This window comes from Pelodiscus sinensis, chromosome 15 (genome assembly GCF_052426305.1).
Source record: "Pelodiscus sinensis isolate ZL-2025 chromosome 15, ASM5242630v1, whole genome shotgun sequence".
In the NCBI taxonomy this organism is placed as follows: domain Eukaryota; kingdom Metazoa; phylum Chordata; order Testudines; family Trionychidae; genus Pelodiscus; species Pelodiscus sinensis.
This window is the reverse complement of record NC_143066.1, coordinates 12,866,590-12,883,695: the sequence shown is the minus strand read 5'-3', so window position 1 is coordinate 12,883,695 and position 17,106 is coordinate 12,866,590. Positions and strand designations below refer to the sequence as shown.

The following is a 17,106-nucleotide window of genomic DNA, read 5'->3' as shown; positions in this document are numbered from 1 at the left end:
CTTCTCAGTGCAGAGACTTCCATATCAAGTCTTCACTCAGCACAGTGTCTTCCCCTCTGGCCTGCCATGTTGGCCTGCTCTCGAGTAAGTGCTCAGTGAAATTGAGGAGGTGGTATATCCATACTCTTCACTGGGTCCTTATGGAGCCTTTGAGGATATCCTCAGATGGCCCCACCACAAGCAGCGTCACATGGCCGTTCGAATGCACCACCTCCAACCTCTGTGCCATCACCCAGGTGGCCATACTAGGACATGAGGTAGACCATCTCCTTCAATTAAGAGGCATAGAACCTCAGCATCTACAAGGCAAAGGGCTCCACTCTTGTTATTTGCTAATACCCAAGGGGAAGGGAGTTTTAAGACTTAGACTAGACCTCAAAGCTCTCAACAAGGTTGTCAAGGCTTTGACATTCAAAGATGATTACTTTAGCAGTGAAGGAACAGGGAGACTCATTTTCAGACCTCAGTGTTCGAGAAGCTTATTTTTATATCTTAGTTCTACTGACCATCAGACAATTCCTCAGATTAACTCAAGGATAAGACTACTAACAGTACAAGGTGCTCCACTTCACACTGTCATCAGCCCAAAAGTATTTTCTAAGGTTTTCTTAGTAGTGGACTCCCGCTTACACTTCCAAAGGATCATAATTTACCCTTATCTGGACGATTGCCTCCCCAGACTCCAGTCGCTACAAGAGGATCACCAAGAAGCTGCAATACACTTCTTTACAGAAGTGGGTCTGTAGATCAGTGCCTAAAAATAATCCCTCAGGAATTCATTGACACCAACTTCTACACTTTACAAACCAGAGCGCACTCTTGCCTCATCACAAATCCTTATCATTAGCCACACTCATATAAATTGTTCAAAACAGCCCACAAATATTAGCCAGACACTATCCACATCTCAAGGCACATGGCAGCAGGCACAGAAATAATATCACATACCAAGCTTCATATGTGGTGCCTCCTGATGTTATTCAGCTTGGTTTACAGACCAAGCAGGGACAAACTAGACAAACCCCTTTCATAACCCATCAGAGTCAGAATCTCAGACTGGTGAAAAGACACAACCAGGATTTTCAAAGGGACCCCCTTCTTGCAAATCCCCAATCATTGCTTCTAATGCTGACATTTCACTCATAGTGTACATCTAAACAGCCTTTCATATCCCAGGCAAATGGTCATTCATGTACATAGTAACCCATCACATCAAGCTCCTGAAGCTAAGAGCAGTCAAGAATGCTTGCACCCACTACTTCTTGGTAATCAAAGGATCACACATGAGTCCTAACAGACAATGTACTCTGCATTGCTATATAAATCATCAAGTGGGAGCCTGATCACCCTCGCTCAGTGCAGAGGTGATGAGATTATGGAACTGATCTATCTCCCACAATGTCACAGTGTTAGCAGCCTACTTCACAGGTAGGTACAACTCAGTAATGGACAGTCTGTCTCAAATACCCACATGACCACAAGTGGAAGCTTGACCTAGTAGTACGTCACAATCTATTCAAGCAATAGGGGCACCAGTCACACACTTTTTGCTACTTATCTGAACAAGAAATATCCCAATACAGCTACAGAGCAGGGATAAGACAGTGCTCCTTAGGTGATGCTGGTCTCCCCAGGGCCTTTTTCATGCCTGTTCTCCTTTTCCCCTTCTACTAAAGGCCCTGCTGAAAATAAAACTAAAACTGAGCACACATCATTCTGATCACAGTTTGCGATGTGCTCTCCAATTTCTCTGTCACTATGTACCTTCTGTCCTAGGACAATGGACATCCCCTCCTTTCCAACCTGGAAGTTCTCAGTTTCAGCACATGGCTTCTTCTTGGTTCAAACTACTAGAAAGCTCAAAGTAGGGATGTTAAAAAGCAGATAATTGGGTACCTGGTTATTAGCAGCATGGGGTGGCAGCTGGCTCCCCGGGAGTGGGATGGGAGCTTGAGTGCAACCGTAAACATTAACCGATATGCCTGGGTTTATTTCACATCCCTAGTTCAAAGGACATACAAGAGGCATTATTACAGAGTAGAAAGTCCTCAACGTGATGTACATATGTGCAAAAATAATCCAGGTTTCAAGATTTGGTGTACGTCTCAACAAATCTCCCTGGCATTTGTGGTTCTTCATCTTAAACTATGCTCTGGTCCTAAAAATATTGGGGCTGTCTATCGTTTCTCTAAATCTACCTATGAGCTATAGTAGACTTCACCTCCAGTAGAGGTGTACTCAGTGCAGTCACAGTCAATTACCAAAATGTCCCTCAAATAAACATCTTCCCACATTCTTGACTCCCTCCTCCCACACAGTACTGAAAGAACTGACTAGGCTTCCCTTCAAACATATAGCACCCTGTTTGCTTACATACCTTGTTAGCAAGAAAGCCATTTTCATTGAGATTACTTCAGCCAAGGGAATAGATGAAATAGAGACTCTGATGTCCCATCCCCCTTCTACATGGTATTCTTTCAAAACAAACTTAAAAAACAATAAAAAGTCTGGTAGCATTTAAAAGACTAACAAAATATGTAGATGGTATCATGAGCTTTGGCGGGCACAGCCCACTTCTTCAGATGTGGGTGGTGCCCACGAAAGTTCATGATACCATCTATATTTTGTTAGTCTTTAAAGTGCTACCAGACTTTTTGTTGTGTTTTTTAAGTTTATCCTGTACAGACTAACTCAGCTATTCCTCTGAAGCTTTTCAAAGCAAAGTTACACTCAAGCTACATCCATAATTTATTTCTAAGAAAACATCTGTTTCGCATGAACTTACTGAGCCAACCTTCTGTCCCAGCCTTCACTGAGACAAAAGAGAGGCTATATTACACAATCTAGATGTCAGGAGAGTCCTGGCCTTCTACCTGAACAGGACAGAGGTCTCCTCCATGCTATCATTGGAGTTGAGTCAGTTGCAGAAGTCGCAGTCCTCCAGAAGGAATACTGCTTGGGAATCCCCTGCACTAGAGCACCTATATGGACACCACTTTAAGTAGTAGTAGTTACCATGTGCAGTAACAATGGTTCTTTGAGGTGTGTGTCCATAGATGTTCCACAACCCACCCTTTACTCTGGAATTTCTGTGAATGATTCTGTGGCAGAGAAGGAACTGAAAGGATGCTGGGGGGTAGAGTGGGCTTAACCTGTGTTTCTGATTAGCCTTGTGACAGGAAAGAGCACTTACTGAAGTTCTCTTAATCAGCAGTACAGAACAGCAAGCACACCTACAGTGGAGCACCCTTGGCGAGTGGGCACCATTACTGCTCAAAGTAACTTCTTTCTGTTATAGTTTGTATTTAAGTATTTTGATTCTCTTCGTATTTTTCTTTCTTTCAACTTAGGGATTTCCACAGGATCAGATACGGTTGTGGCCAATGCAAGCTAGAAGTAATGGAACTAAACGACCAGCAATGTTAGATAATGAAGCGGACGGCAATAAAACTGTAAATATTTATAAATGTGGAGAAGTTAATTCTGTCTGTCTCGTTTGCAGTTCCAACAGTAAAGATGTGGCCTGGGGACATCAGAATCTTTAGTATAGAAAACTGTCCTGTGTCCCTTGTAACAACATAGGATAAACTTATGAAATCTGGAATGAGTGCACAGTAGCTCTTGATTTAGAATAGATGTTAGTTTTGGTGGCTTGATTTTGAGATTTGGAAGATCTAAATCTGCACACAGTCATTATTAATCTGTCACATACTAATTTGTTTAAATTTTATTATTGCATTATAAAATGTAAGGACAAATATGTTGTTAGTCCCATGAATTCTTTAGAAACTTCATAAAATACTAGGCGGCTATGCTCCCTACGCTTAACAACCCCCCATCCCTGGGATAGGCAAGCCTGCCTCTCCCCCCAGCTTCCAGGAGGGGCCAGGTCTGCACCAGCCCCGGCCTCTCCCACACATGCTAGTTGCTGGGGAGGGGAGGGCAGGGGGCCATGCCAGCCCCAGTCTCTGGGCTCCCCCAGCCGCAGCCATCCCTGGGCCTTCGCACCCCCTCTCAACCTCCCTGTCCCTGCCTCTTCCGCTCTGTGTGCAGCCAGCCCCTGCCTCCTGATCCCTCTTCCAGGTAGCAGTCCTGGTCTCTCCGCCCCAGCCAGGGAGTGTTGGGAGTGGCAGCAGTGGCTCCTTGCTGCACTCAGGGCCCCAGTGCTCCAGGACCTAGCAGGAAACTTCTGCCTCCAGCTGCCTTGGGCCTGGCTGTGGGGAGGGGAGAAGTAGCACGCACACTTTCCCACAAGCTGGATCTCATACAGAGTCCTGGGGCTTTCTGTTGTTCCCACTGCCACGCAGGAAGCCACCACTGGCACACTAATGTCGCGGGGAGGGCAGGCTGCAGGTGGTGGGTCCCCACTGGGTCATGCAGTGTTGGGGCCCCAAGCTCAGGGAGGAGCTGTTGGTTCCAGCCCCTAGCCCTCCTGCAGGGGATCCAGAGGCCAGTGGGGAGCCCAGGGGTAACCCAGAGTCATGGCCACCTCTTCCTCCTCTGGGGTCTGTCCTGAGGCTAGGAGGTGAGGCGATGTAGCTTGACGTGATGATATCGCTGTCGCCCAGCAGGAAAAGGTTTTTTTAATATATAGAGAGAGATAAAGTGTTGCATGTAAATATAAATAAAATTAGGGAACCTCAAAGTTCTACTAATCCCCATGTTAAATTTAGTTCTAATTTTTGTTCTTGCTGTTATAATGGACATGAATGGAAATAAAATATTTTTAAATGTACAAGATGAGAGCCCGCTCTAAAATTCCATACAGTTTAAAAGTTGTGTAACTTTTTAAAAAGCAACATCAACATATTATTTGGATTGCATATAATCTTTAACTCTTAACAACATAGCTAAAAATTAGGGACTTTCCCAAACAGTGTACTATGCCTTTTAAGTTCTTATTTTCTTTTAATTTAAATTATGCAGTTTGACTACTTCAAATTTCCTGCCTATATTAAACTTATCTAAAGTCATTTTTCTGCTCACACTGTGTTTTGAATATCTGCCTCCTAAACAAACAGATGATTGAGCTCAGTGACAATGAAAATCCATGGACAATATTCTTAGAAACGGTAGATCCAGAAATGGCAGCTACTGGGGCAACATTACCCAAGTTTGATAAAGATCGTAAGTAGATATACCAAAAATTAAGAAAATACAAAGTATTTTATTTTATATATGCCAGAAAATCACTCAGTACTCTTTCTTTGCCGCTCGGCCTCATATACAGGATATCTATATCACTATATATATATAAGTAGCTTTGATGCAGATTGATCACCTGATCTTTGTTGTTCTCTTCTAGGCTAGAGAGAGACTGGGATTTCAGATGTTCTAGAATGAATGAAACTCATTTAATCTGCTGTGTGGGAGTTATATGGGTTCAGTATTTTAAGGAAATTATCTTTTTTTCCAAGTTCCATATTTGCATATTAATTAAGGACATAGTCTTGTAATCACTGTGGCCTTTAGCATGAAAATGGAATTTACAGTTAAGTGGTCTTCCGATGTGCTCAAATTATGGCTTTACTTCAAATTAATTTTTGTTTCTTAACTTGTAGATGATGTAATGTTGTTTCTGAAGATGTATGATCCAAAGACTCGGAGTTTGAATTATTGTGGACATATCTATACACCTATATCCTGTAAAATACGTAAGTTTTTAAACTCTTTTTATCTATAATATTTTCAATAAATATGATCAATTATTTAAATACAGCATTTTGCATTTAATATGCTGTTGAAGCAGAATTTGGGAAATAAAAAATTAAGGCTCCTACAGCAGTATTAACATGTCAGTTATATATGCTTTTTTCCTATTCCTGTGTTTGAGATAAATGTGTAATTTGGATTATTATTAAAAGAATGGCATGAAATATACAAGGTTTCCAGCATGGCTGAAGGAACCTTAATATCTCTATTTCCTAACTTAAATTTAACTGGGAAGCCATTATGGTTCATTTACAGAATTTAATAGCCTTTTATTTAAAAAAATGAGAAAATTGCTTTTGTTCAATAATTGTAGACTATAAATGAATCTGGTTAGGCTTTGATGTTCACATGTCATTAAAATGAATGGGGTGGGGGAATTGTGAGTTACATCTTTGCTGCTAAGATTTAGCTGTAAACCGTTATCTGGGTTAATAGGGCAGCAGTCTATAGGTTTTACAGTGTGGTGATGATGATGGCAAATATTGCAAAATCAACCTAAAATCTCAGGGTCTGCTTTTCACACTTGTTTTCTTATTCCTGAATGTTGCAGTTTTATAATGTTCTCACTTGAAAAATTTGTCTCACTCAGACAAATTGATCTAACAGCAGCTTCAGCCTCTATGCCTGTCTGGGTAGACTACGTGGAAAGTTCTAGTTTGCCTTCCTCTTATGTGCCATTACAAAGATGGTGGAACTTCATTAGGCTCCACTGAAAAACCTTAGTGGATGTGCACTGAACATGTTCAGAATTGATTCTTTGGTTTCTTGTCATTAATAACTCCTCTGCCCATAAGCAAAGCAAGTGTTGCTCTACATTAACAGTAGCTTACATTCAAAATGTTATGCATAAATCTTTTTGGCTTTTCTCTCGCTCTGATTATTTTTTGTGATTGGTTAAAATTATGACGTTATTTTATACTAATAAAATTCAGATGGCTGTGCAAAATTTCCTCAAATTAAAAAAAAACAACTTTTGGGCTAAACCCAAGAATGGGGAGTTTCAATTTAAAGGAGAAATGTGCCATAAAGCTGGACACCTGAAAACTTGGGGGGTTATAATGGAACCTTTTTGCAACCTTAATCATAGCTTTCGCTACTAGCGAAAGCTATTACATACTTCACACTTCTTTTTTTTTCCAATAGGTGACTTGCTTCCAGTTATGTGTGAGAGAGCAGGATTCCCCCAAGAAACTAACCTTATCCTCTATGAGGTTTGGATTGATTATTATTCCTACAATAAATCTAGGTTTGTGTGTCATTAGCAAGTTTTCCTCTAAGGAAAAACTGCAATGTAATATAAAAGATTTTGACCACATATAAATACAAAGAACATGCCACGAAAATAACACTTAAGTGAAAAATAAAATGTTTTAAATATTATGTTTAGACAGGAAACGATCATGACACACAAAGCCAATTTAGGCTTTGGTCCTGTTATAAACTCTGAAAATCAGTCTGTTTCAAAAGTGGTCGTAAGGTTAATTTTATAACTCAAAAAAACTAGTGAGATCTATTCAGCAATATGAAGTTTGCCTCCTTCTGTTGATTAGGTAAAATGTTGTCACCAAGAGATAGGCTTCACTAAGAAACGATAGGCCCATTCACTGAATGGAAATACTCAAGAGTTCACTGTTCCTGAATTACTGAAAATTAATTTATAAAATGCCTCTGATTATGTATTTTTCAATTTACTAAATACTTATATAACTCTTTGATATTCAAAAACCATTATTGCTTCTTTCATTCTGGAGTAGACTTCCGATAATCCGGCACCTTTTGGATTTAGGTGGTGCCGGATTATCAGATTTGCTGGAGAATTGAGAGGTCCGGTACAGCTGCATGGCTTAACAGCTGGCCAGGATACAATCTCCCTCCCTCTCCCCTCCCCTTTCCTCTTCCGGGCTCCTCTGTGCTGTAACCTGATCCTCTTCCCTCTCCCCTCCCCTTTCCCCTTTGCTGATGCAAAACGCTCTTCTCCATACTGCAGGAGTGTCCAAACTTTTTTCAAAGAGGGCCAGATTTGATGAAGTGAACATGCGTGAGGGCCAACCATTTTGCCTGACATTCTTTGAACCGTTAAAATTAAATGCAAATTAACTATTTTATGCAAAGTTTATTGCAAATGGCATACTTTTCATTTCGTCACATGGATGACAAATCTAAACAGGTGTTAAATCACTCTGCCTTTCATATCTGAAGGCCAGATGAAAAAAAAATCCAGGAAGCTGAAATATATGTCAGGAACATTGTAAAGTACATTACATATTATTGGTAATAAAGGTTGTCTGTCAACTTTTAAGTTCAAAAAATATGAACAGGAACATAACACCACGTATACATGTTGTGTCCAAATATATTTATAACTGATTTAGACCAACTGACATTAACTGAGATTTTACAATGTATTCATCTCAATACATATGGATTCATTGTGGGCCATAAAAGATAGATATTGCCAAATTACCTGTGGGGCCGTATTAAACCGGAACACGGGCCGCAATTGGCCCACGGGCCGGACTTTGGACATGCCTGCCATACTGTAACACGATCCCACCCCCACCCCACCCCCAGCCTTATGCTCTGTCTGGTTACAGTCAGCAGGTGCTGAGCGTCAGGCTTTTTAATCAGTTGGTCAGGAGCGCTTGGTATTTTGATGCCGGAGTATCAGGAGTGCCAAACAGTTAGATGCTGGACTATCAGAATTTTACTGTACATGGAAACTCAAAATTCTGAACACTTGATCTGTCAGAATAGGAGTGATTTTTTTTCATCAGTACAACTAATATTTTAGCCACAAATCTCTGTTAAACTCTCTCAGGATTGTTAGTTATGGTTTGGCTGCATACTACAGCCAATATTTTAAAGTAATACATTTTACAGCTTGTGCATCCTACAGTTAATAACCAGAGCTTCCATTGTTAAAGATATTGTGCACAGCATTGTTTGTTTAAACTGCTGTATCCTGAAAGATACAGCTCTGGAGTTTTTGAACATTTAGGCTCAAGATAATATTATTGGAATCCCCAACTTTAAAATCAATAATTGAAAACACTACTAGTAGTAATTTGTGACTAAAAAGTTCTGCCTTTTAAAACTTCTACTTGTACAGTCTGAGGTAAGCAAAAATTTTAAACTCCAAAATGTACATTTATCTGCATGGAAGTCCTGTGTGGGTCACTCTGTGCTCTTAGCCCTAAATCCATGCATGTTACAGGCAGTTCCCGGATTACGTACAAGATAGGGACTGTAGGTTTGTTCTTAAGTTGAATCTGTATGTAAGTCGGAACTGGCGTCCAGATTCAGCCGCTGCTGAAACTGACCGCCAGTTCTGACTTGCATACAGAATCAACTTAAGAACCCCAGGCGTCCCCAAGTCAGCTGCTGCTGAAACTGATCAGCAGCTGATTCCAGGAAGCCCGGGGCAGAGCAACTCTGCCTCAGGCTTCCTGTAGTCAGCGCTGGTCAGTTTCAGCAGAAGCTGACTTGGGGGCGCCTGGGGCAGAGCAGCTGGGGTGCAGCTGGGGTGCTGCTGGGTTGCTGGGGTGCCGCTCCTCGGTGCTACTGGACCAACCCAGCAGCACCCCATCTGCTCTGCCCCAGGCGTCCTGATTCAGCCGCTGCTGAAACTGACCGCCAGTTCTGACTTACATACAGAATCAACTTAAGAACCCCAGGCGTCCCCAAGTCAGCTGCTGCTGAAACTGATCAGCAGCTGATTCCAGGAAGCCTGGGGCAGAGCAACTCTGCCTCAGGCTTCCTGTAGTCAGCGCTGGTCAGTTTCAGCAGAAGCTGACTTGGGGGCGCCTGGGGCAGAGCAGCTGGGGTGCTGCTGGGTTGCTGGGGTGCCGCTCCTCGGTGCTACTGGACCAACCCAGCAGCACCCCATCTGCTCTGCCCCAGGCGTCCTGATTCAGCCGCTGCTGAAACTGACCAGCAGCGGCTGAATCAGGACCTGGGGCAGAGCAGCTGGGGTGCTGCTGGGTTGGTCCAGTAGTGCCCAGAGCGGCGCTGCAGGACCAATTGGCAGCACCCCAGCTGCTCTGCCCCAGGGTCCAAAACAAAAGCCTGGTCTGTTGGGGGGGGGGGGGCACACTAGCTGCGCGAGCAGACCAGGGACACGGGGAGCAGAGCCGCAGAGGCAGCGGGGTGCCGCGCCTCTGAGGCTTTGCTCTGGCAAAGCCTCAGAAGCGCGGAAACCCGCCCGGTGCCCCTGGTCTGCTGGAGACGGTCTCCAGCAGACCAGGGGCACCGGAGCAGCTTACGAACGGGGCTTTCTCGCCCGGAGCTCGCAGCTAGCAATCCGCCACCTCGACCTCCGGGGCGAGAAAGCCCCGTTCGTAAGTGCGGATCCGACATAAGTCGGATCCGCGTAAGTCGGGGACTGCCTGTATCTGAGTCATCATGATAGCATGCTTCCAGAATGCAGCATTCTCTCTCCACAGCTGAAGTTAGGTCACTACAGATTCATGTGCAGATTGTCAGGCTCTGGAAGCTGCTGCTTGGAGGGCTAGCCTACATGCTTTCCAGAGCCTGACCCTCTGCACATGCTGTGGAGAGAGAATGCTGCCTTCTCATCTGTTTCCATCCCACTATATATGGCATCAGGCAATGTGTGAGATCTCCCATCCCTTTCCACCAAAAGTATAGGAGCAATACACGTTTATAATAACTTTAAATTGCCCTACTGTGATTTGAATCTGCAGTGGATTGTGGCTGGTTATTAAGAAAGTGTGATGGCAGCTGGCTCTGGGAGCAGTAGGCCAGCCCTCCTAGCAGCAGGAGCTCTGCTGTCATGGAATTAGGGGTAGAAAGGGTTAACCCTACCCAGTAAACATTTTCCTTACTGACATGCTTACCAGGGTAACTGGTTAACCAACACCCAGCCCAGCTGCAGCCCTCTGCCTGCTGCACGGTGTGGTGTGCTCAGCGTGGGCTGGCCAGGGCAGCCCACAGTGCAACATAGCAGGCCAGTTAACTGGCTAAACATACAGTACAGGGTTTTACTTCACTGGTTGGAATGGGAGCGCCAATACTACTTTGCTAGCAGCCATATTTCTGTCACTTGGGAGTTCTTGGGGTTCCGTACAGAGTTCCATACGGACAGGCAAAATTGCTCTTAGGGAACTTCTGTGTATAGAGTCAAACTTCCAGATTTACATTAAACTTACAAAAGCTCCTTCTTTCCGATAGTATGGATGAAGATCACAAAAGACTCTGCCATCCGTTTCTTTAAACAGAGATATTTATATTCCAGTAAACAACTCATAATATATGGGTGTTATAGTTGTTTAAATACATGTATGTATTTATTACTCCAAGTGCTTTCCACTCCTTTTGAAAAGGAGAGGGCAGCCTCTTACAGTAAATCACTTGCACCTTGCCAAAAACAAACTTGCATTCATCGGATTTCTCTAATATTCTAAAAGTTGCATGATATGAAAGATAAGTGGTCGAGCATTCAAGAATTTTGGATTGTGGCTGGGTATTAAGAAAGTGTGATGGACTATATAAAACATTTTAAAATTGATGACATTTAACTAAAAGAGAATATACTGCAAATTTAATGGGTAAAGTAGAAATAGACAATTCTATCGTGAGCAGTGAAGTTTGTAAATGAAATATAATCTGAATTAAAAATCATCAAAATTCACCCCCCCATTCATTTAAATTTAGATTGAAAAGGAAAATGGGTTATCTTCCATTATGATATTCTTGCAACTGTGAGTGCTTTCTATTTTGCCATTCATTTCTTCTGATTGTTTTCCCTCTTGTTTTTACTGCAGGAAGTTAAACCGAATTTAACAGAGAGAATTCAAGACTATGATGTATCGCTTGATAAGGCTCTTGATGAACTCATGGATGGTGACATCATAGTGTTTCAGAAGTATGTATTTTGAAGCAATGATTATAATGGTTACTGTTTCAATTAAATTTATGATAGAAAAGATTTTCTGTTTAGCAGTTTTAACAGTGATTTTCAAATGTTAAGAAGTATAGTTGCTTAATGGCAGACATAGTCAGCAGTGTGCTAACTTATTGGCTTGGCGGGAGTGGGGAATTAAACTATTCAGAATATTAAACTCATGCATAAATTTTTTAAAAAAGACTTTTTATCCTGAATTAGAAGATCAATAAATACTGAAATAGATCTTCACACAGTGATAAAATTAAGATCTGTGTTTAGCCAAAAGTCTGAAAGCTGCAGTTTCACTCTTGGAGCAAGCGTAACTGAAATACTATATTGCAGAGGCAAGCTGTAGTTCCATTCTAAGTCACTGTGTAAGAACTTCTCTACAAAGCTCTTGACTTTGGGAGTTCCTTTTGGCGTAGAATTAAGCTGCCTTCCCTTTTCCTCATGCTCCCTCACTAGTCACACATTGGCCTACAATAATGGCATACGTCTGACTTAATTGAGCACATGTTCAAGTAAGAAGGGTGTTGTTGCTTATTGGAGGTTTTCCAAGGCAAAGGGAAAACTCTTGCGGCTTCTCTCCAGGAAAGGGACCATGCTTAAGGTTGTCAGCTCTATAAATCAGCATTTCTGTGCTCTTACACCTGATGGTCACACCCAACTGTGTTGCTCTGTTTCTCTCCATGGGCTGACAGTGGGTGGAAGCCAGCTAGTCTATCTTCAGCACTCTTACCCCAGATTATGTGAGATGAATGTATTTCTCATGTCATGCCTTGGAAGTCGCATTCCCTGTTGACCCAGTTGGTGTTATGCACCTTTGGCTGGCTGCTGACTTCTGGGTAAGTGCACAGCTTGTACCCTGGTACTATTGCTCTGCCAAGAAGATAGGGGTACCAGTCAGTAGTGACCCATGCTACTTTGTACACACATTTAACATCTGTGGTTCAAGGGATGCTATTGTAGATCCAGCCATTGTGCAAAGTGACTAATAAAAACCATCCATAAGACTATAAGATGTTTTCAGCAATGTAGTAAAGGTATGCCAGGGGAGGGAAGGGAAAAATGAGTGTTATTGGAACATGTCTTTGAAACAAATGGAGTCAGAATGCCACCAAATAAGCATGTGTGGTGTCCAAATGTATTAGAATTCCGGGCACAGCACATGTATATTCAAAAGGTATGAATCACAGCTGACAGTTTCAGTCCTGTTATGTACAAAATGTGGATCTTTAAAGGTTCCTAAATTAATTTCTGTATTTCTCAGTAATATTTTTGATTTACTGAGAACATTTACCGTAGAACATGTTTAGCACCTCTAGCTACTTGTATAATGTAGATGGTACTATTTTTCTGCTTTTGTAGGGATGACCCAGAAAATGATAATAGTGAATTGCCAACAGCAAAAGAATACTTCAGAGACCTTTACCACCGTGTTGATGTAATCTTTTGTGATAAAACTATTCCCAATGATCCTGGATTTGTTGTTACTTTATCCAATAGAATGAATTACTTTCAGGTATGTATTCCACTTTATTTTGTTTCCTCTCCTTTTGTTTTCCCATTCACAGCTGTGAGGGGGGTGTTACATAATAAAATCAGGTTCAGGTTAATTAGTAGGCCAAAATGTCACTGCGTTGATAAAGAAGTTCTTTTGGGGCCTGACTCTGCTTTCAATTCTGTTTTCTCACCTAGAACTTCATGTGTTCTATTAGAAAGAAATAATTCCAATTTTGTTCTACTAGAAATAAATAATCTCCTTTTCATATGTTCTTATATTTGGTTAGATTCTGCCTATGTTAACATGACTTCAGCTTTTTTTCCAGCTATATGAAAGTAAGAACTTTGTTTTTTTCAATACTATTCTGCTTTGAAAAGTGACTCTAAAAATGATATTGTAAGATTCCTTATATTTTGAGAATTACTTCCAAATAAAATATGTTCGTGTACAAATAAAAAAGTGTTTTATTTTTAGACTGTTTTCTACATCAATCTTGAGGCCTGAAAATGTGCTGATTTTGCTCATATTTGTTTCATCACTGGTTATAAAGACAAATTATGCCCTTGTGCATACTTTTAACTTTTCAGAAACTTTTTTCCCACAGGTTGCAAAGACTGTTGCACAAAGACTTAATACAGACCCAATGCTACTACAGTTTTTCAAATCCCAAGGGTAAGATGAATTCATGTAAATATAATTTTTGAGCTTATCTTTGTTATTTGCAAAATATTCTTTGTTATTTTAAAACAACTCAAATTTCTTAATTTTAAATATCTTATCATTTTATCATTTAATACAGAAGTGGGGAACCTTTTTTGTGTTGGGGGTTTCTGACCCATGGAAAAGTCATTCGAGGACCACACACTATTGAGAAGCCAAAAAACAAACAAACAAAACCCTTGCTGCCCCCGATTGAGAGAGAGACACTTCTCATACACCAGACCCCAGAGAGGCCCAGATTAGTAGATTTTGTGTGCTCCAGCCAGGGGAATGGCAGAGGATGAATGCCAGCACAGGCTCCCCAATGCATCGGGGCCTGAGGTTCCCAACCCCTAATTTAATAGCTTTTTCCACATTGCCACAAATTAATTCTTTGCCTAGTTAACATTTTGTTTCAGCTATCATCACCAAATAGTTATTTTCAAGAAGTTTGTAAATTGTGACCTTAATTGCATATTCTGAGCATCATAGAGACTACCAAGAAATCTAAATGGTGGTATGAGTTGCCGTGGGCACAACCCACTTCTTCAGATGAATGGAATTAAAGGGTCCAGTTTCCAAACAAATAGCAGAGAAAGAGAGGGGATAGAGAGGGAAGAGAAGGAGAAAAGGGGGGGAAATTGTGAATTAGCGTGTCCATGCTAAATGAAGCCGACTGAGTTAGTCCTAAATGCTCTTAAGTACCTGGTGTTTGGTTTTTTATGTCATTAGGATGTGGAATGTAGTGGGTAATCCAGTTAAGATCTTTGTTTAAACCTCTGTTGTAGGTATCAGACTTGTGAATCGAATTAATCTCTGCAGCTTTCCTTTCAAACTGGTTTTTAATTGGTTTGTAATAATATCAAAACTTAGAGATCCATTAATGAGTGCCCGGGCAAGTTTAAAATGTTCCTCGACAGGTTTCTGTGTGTTACCTTTTTCGAATATCTGATTTGTGTTCATTAGAGTTGGCACTGGAGTTATTGAAGGGGTGGGTTCCTGGGTGAGTTTGTTTTAAGTGTGCTGCATGGTTCCTGGAAAAATTAGTTTGAAGTTAGGGAGTTATCTGTAGGTGAGGATTGGCCTGTCCCCCAAGGCCTGTGAGCGTGAGAGATCATTTTCCAGGATAGGTTGTAGATTGGAGATGATGCATTGGAGGGGTTTAAGTTGGGGGCTGTAACGGTGTCCTGTTGTTTTTCTTTGTTGGGCCTATCTTGAAGAAGCTGATGCCTGGGACTCTGTCAATCTGTGTGTTCACTTCTCCACATGGTTATTTTAGCTTTAAAAATGCCTGATATAAACCCTGAAGATGTTTGTATCTGTGTGTGGGACTGGAGCAAATCTGGTTGTATTTAGGGCCTGGCTATAAACAGTTGATTAGGAGATGTGTCTAGAATGGAAGCTAGAGGCATGTAGGTAAGTGTAATAGTCAATAGGTTTCTGGTATAAGGTGGTGGAAATGTGTCTGTCATGTAGTGTCAAGGAAGTAGATCTCTTGTGTGGACTGGTCCAGGCGAAGGTTGATGGGGTGGAAGTTGTTGAAATCCCTGTGGGATTCTTCAAGGGTCTCCTTCCCATGGATCCATATGATAAAAATGTCATCAAAGTAGCGTAAGTAGAGCAGCCAGAGTTCTAAGGGGTGGGAGCAGAGGAAATGTTGTTCAAGGTCAGCCATAAAGATGTTGGCATATTGTGGGGCCATGTGGGTGCCCATAGCTGTGCCAGTGACATGAAGATATAAATTGTCTCCAAATTGGAAAATAGTTGTGGGTGAGGACAAAGTCACGGAGCTCTGTAACCAGCTATGTAGGAGCATCATCAGGGATAGTGTTCCTGACTGCCAGTAATCCATCATCGTGTGGATTGTTTTGGTTTATTTTAACGTTTCCACATAGCGCTTTTGAATACTGAATTGACAAAGATAGTCTATGTACAAAATCAATTACAAGTATTTTTCCTTGATTACATCTAGAGCTGTTACATATAAGGGATTCTTGGGCTCGATTCAAATTGTTCTTTGGTAGTATCCCCGTGGGTGCTCCGCTGTATGTTAACAGTAGGTGACAGGCTCATCCTGGCGCAGCAGGTTGGAGATTGTTTAGCCGTGATTTAGCCAGACTGAGCATGCGCAAAGGCGTCGCATGCCTTTCATGCTGCTTCTGAGTGTGCGAGCAGTTCGGCTCCTGCCAGTTCCTCCTAACTGTTCACCATTGCAGGCGGAGTGAACTCCCTCTCTCTCTCAACCTGACAGGAAAATATTTCAAAAGTCTGTAAATAGTTACTTAAAGTTAATCTTTAGTCATAGTAAATCATTTTACACATATATATTCTTATAGTTTAAAAAAATAGTTTTTCTTTTCTTAGTGTTAGGCTTAGCAGTTAGTTTAGAGTTAACCAAAATGCTGGGGTCTCCCGGATTCAAGAAATGCTCCACATGTCACGAGGCGATGCCAGCCTTGGACAGCCATGACAGCTGTATTAGATGCTTGGGTGAGGGCCGCATCCCTCAAAAGTGCCAGCACTGCTCAAAACTTACCACGCGCGCGAGACAAGATCATGAAATGCACCTGAAAATGCTGCTATTTAACAAGGGTCTTCAGCCCCCTTAGGCCACAACATTCAAGGCCACACACAAATCTAGGAGTATAATCACACCTTCTCCTAATGCGGAACCAGCTGCCTTCTCCCCACAACCTTCATCACCAGCATCAGTATTTTCAATTTGGTCTCACCACGGGAATCCCCCCAGCTCCTACCACAGGCAGTCTTCACAATATTCACCCTTGCCTCAGCGCTGTCACAGGTCATCTCATTCTACTGCATACTCCAGGCGGAGGTCTCGCTCCCCTAGATCACCTACAAGATCCTCCTGTGCATCGGACAAGAGGTATTCTCCGTCTTACCCCTCTTCGTGTCATCACCATGATATATATTACCGTCACCAGGGCTACTGTTCACGTCACCACTCTTACACTCACTCCTGGTTGATAGTAGCTCACATAGTAGCACCTGGCTACCATTGCCACCTCATCCATCTACCAGACCACCAACTCCCTCAGGAGACGTACCTATGCCAGTAGACCATCCCGACGAGCATCGAGAGTCTCTTCCACAACATTCGCAATCTCAGCCTGAATCCCCAACTGACGAGTCTTCCTCGTCCCCAGATGACGCAGTCTTCTCTGGAGACACTTCTCTGGTGGACGATATCAAACAGTTCCATGACCTCTTCAGGAAGGTGGCAGAGTCTCAAGAGGTACAACTGAGTGAAGTAAAACAAAAGCAG

General features: G+C 42.1%; 1 protein-coding gene and 1 long non-coding RNA gene across 5 annotated transcripts in view; one reads left to right on the top strand and one right to left on the bottom strand.

Annotated features, from left to right (window-relative positions):
* The window catches only part of USP7 (ubiquitin specific peptidase 7), a 217,355-nt gene that overhangs the window by 174,971 nt on the left and 25,278 nt on the right, over positions 1 to 17,106 (top strand). For all 4 annotated transcript variants that reach the window (XM_075899282.2, XM_006124597.4, XM_025185416.3 and 1 more), the window contains 7 exons: positions 3,351 to 3,452; positions 5,022 to 5,127; positions 5,562 to 5,654; positions 6,856 to 6,923; positions 11,496 to 11,596; positions 12,986 to 13,139; positions 13,726 to 13,793. In XM_075899282.2, coding sequence (XP_075755397.1) covers positions 3,351 to 3,452; positions 5,022 to 5,127; positions 5,562 to 5,654; positions 6,856 to 6,923; positions 11,496 to 11,596; positions 12,986 to 13,139; positions 13,726 to 13,793 — 692 coding nt within the window. The remainder of the gene's footprint in view (positions 1 to 3,350; positions 3,453 to 5,021; positions 5,128 to 5,561; positions 5,655 to 6,855; positions 6,924 to 11,495; positions 11,597 to 12,985; positions 13,140 to 13,725; positions 13,794 to 17,106) is intronic.
* Positions 15,926 to 17,106, bottom strand: part of LOC142818580 (uncharacterized) — a 29,055-nt gene continuing 27,874 nt past the window's right edge. Inside the window, exon 3 of the long non-coding RNA XR_012896114.1 lies at positions 15,926 to 16,064. This is a non-coding gene — a long non-coding RNA (uncharacterized LOC142818580). The remainder of the gene's footprint in view (positions 16,065 to 17,106) is intronic.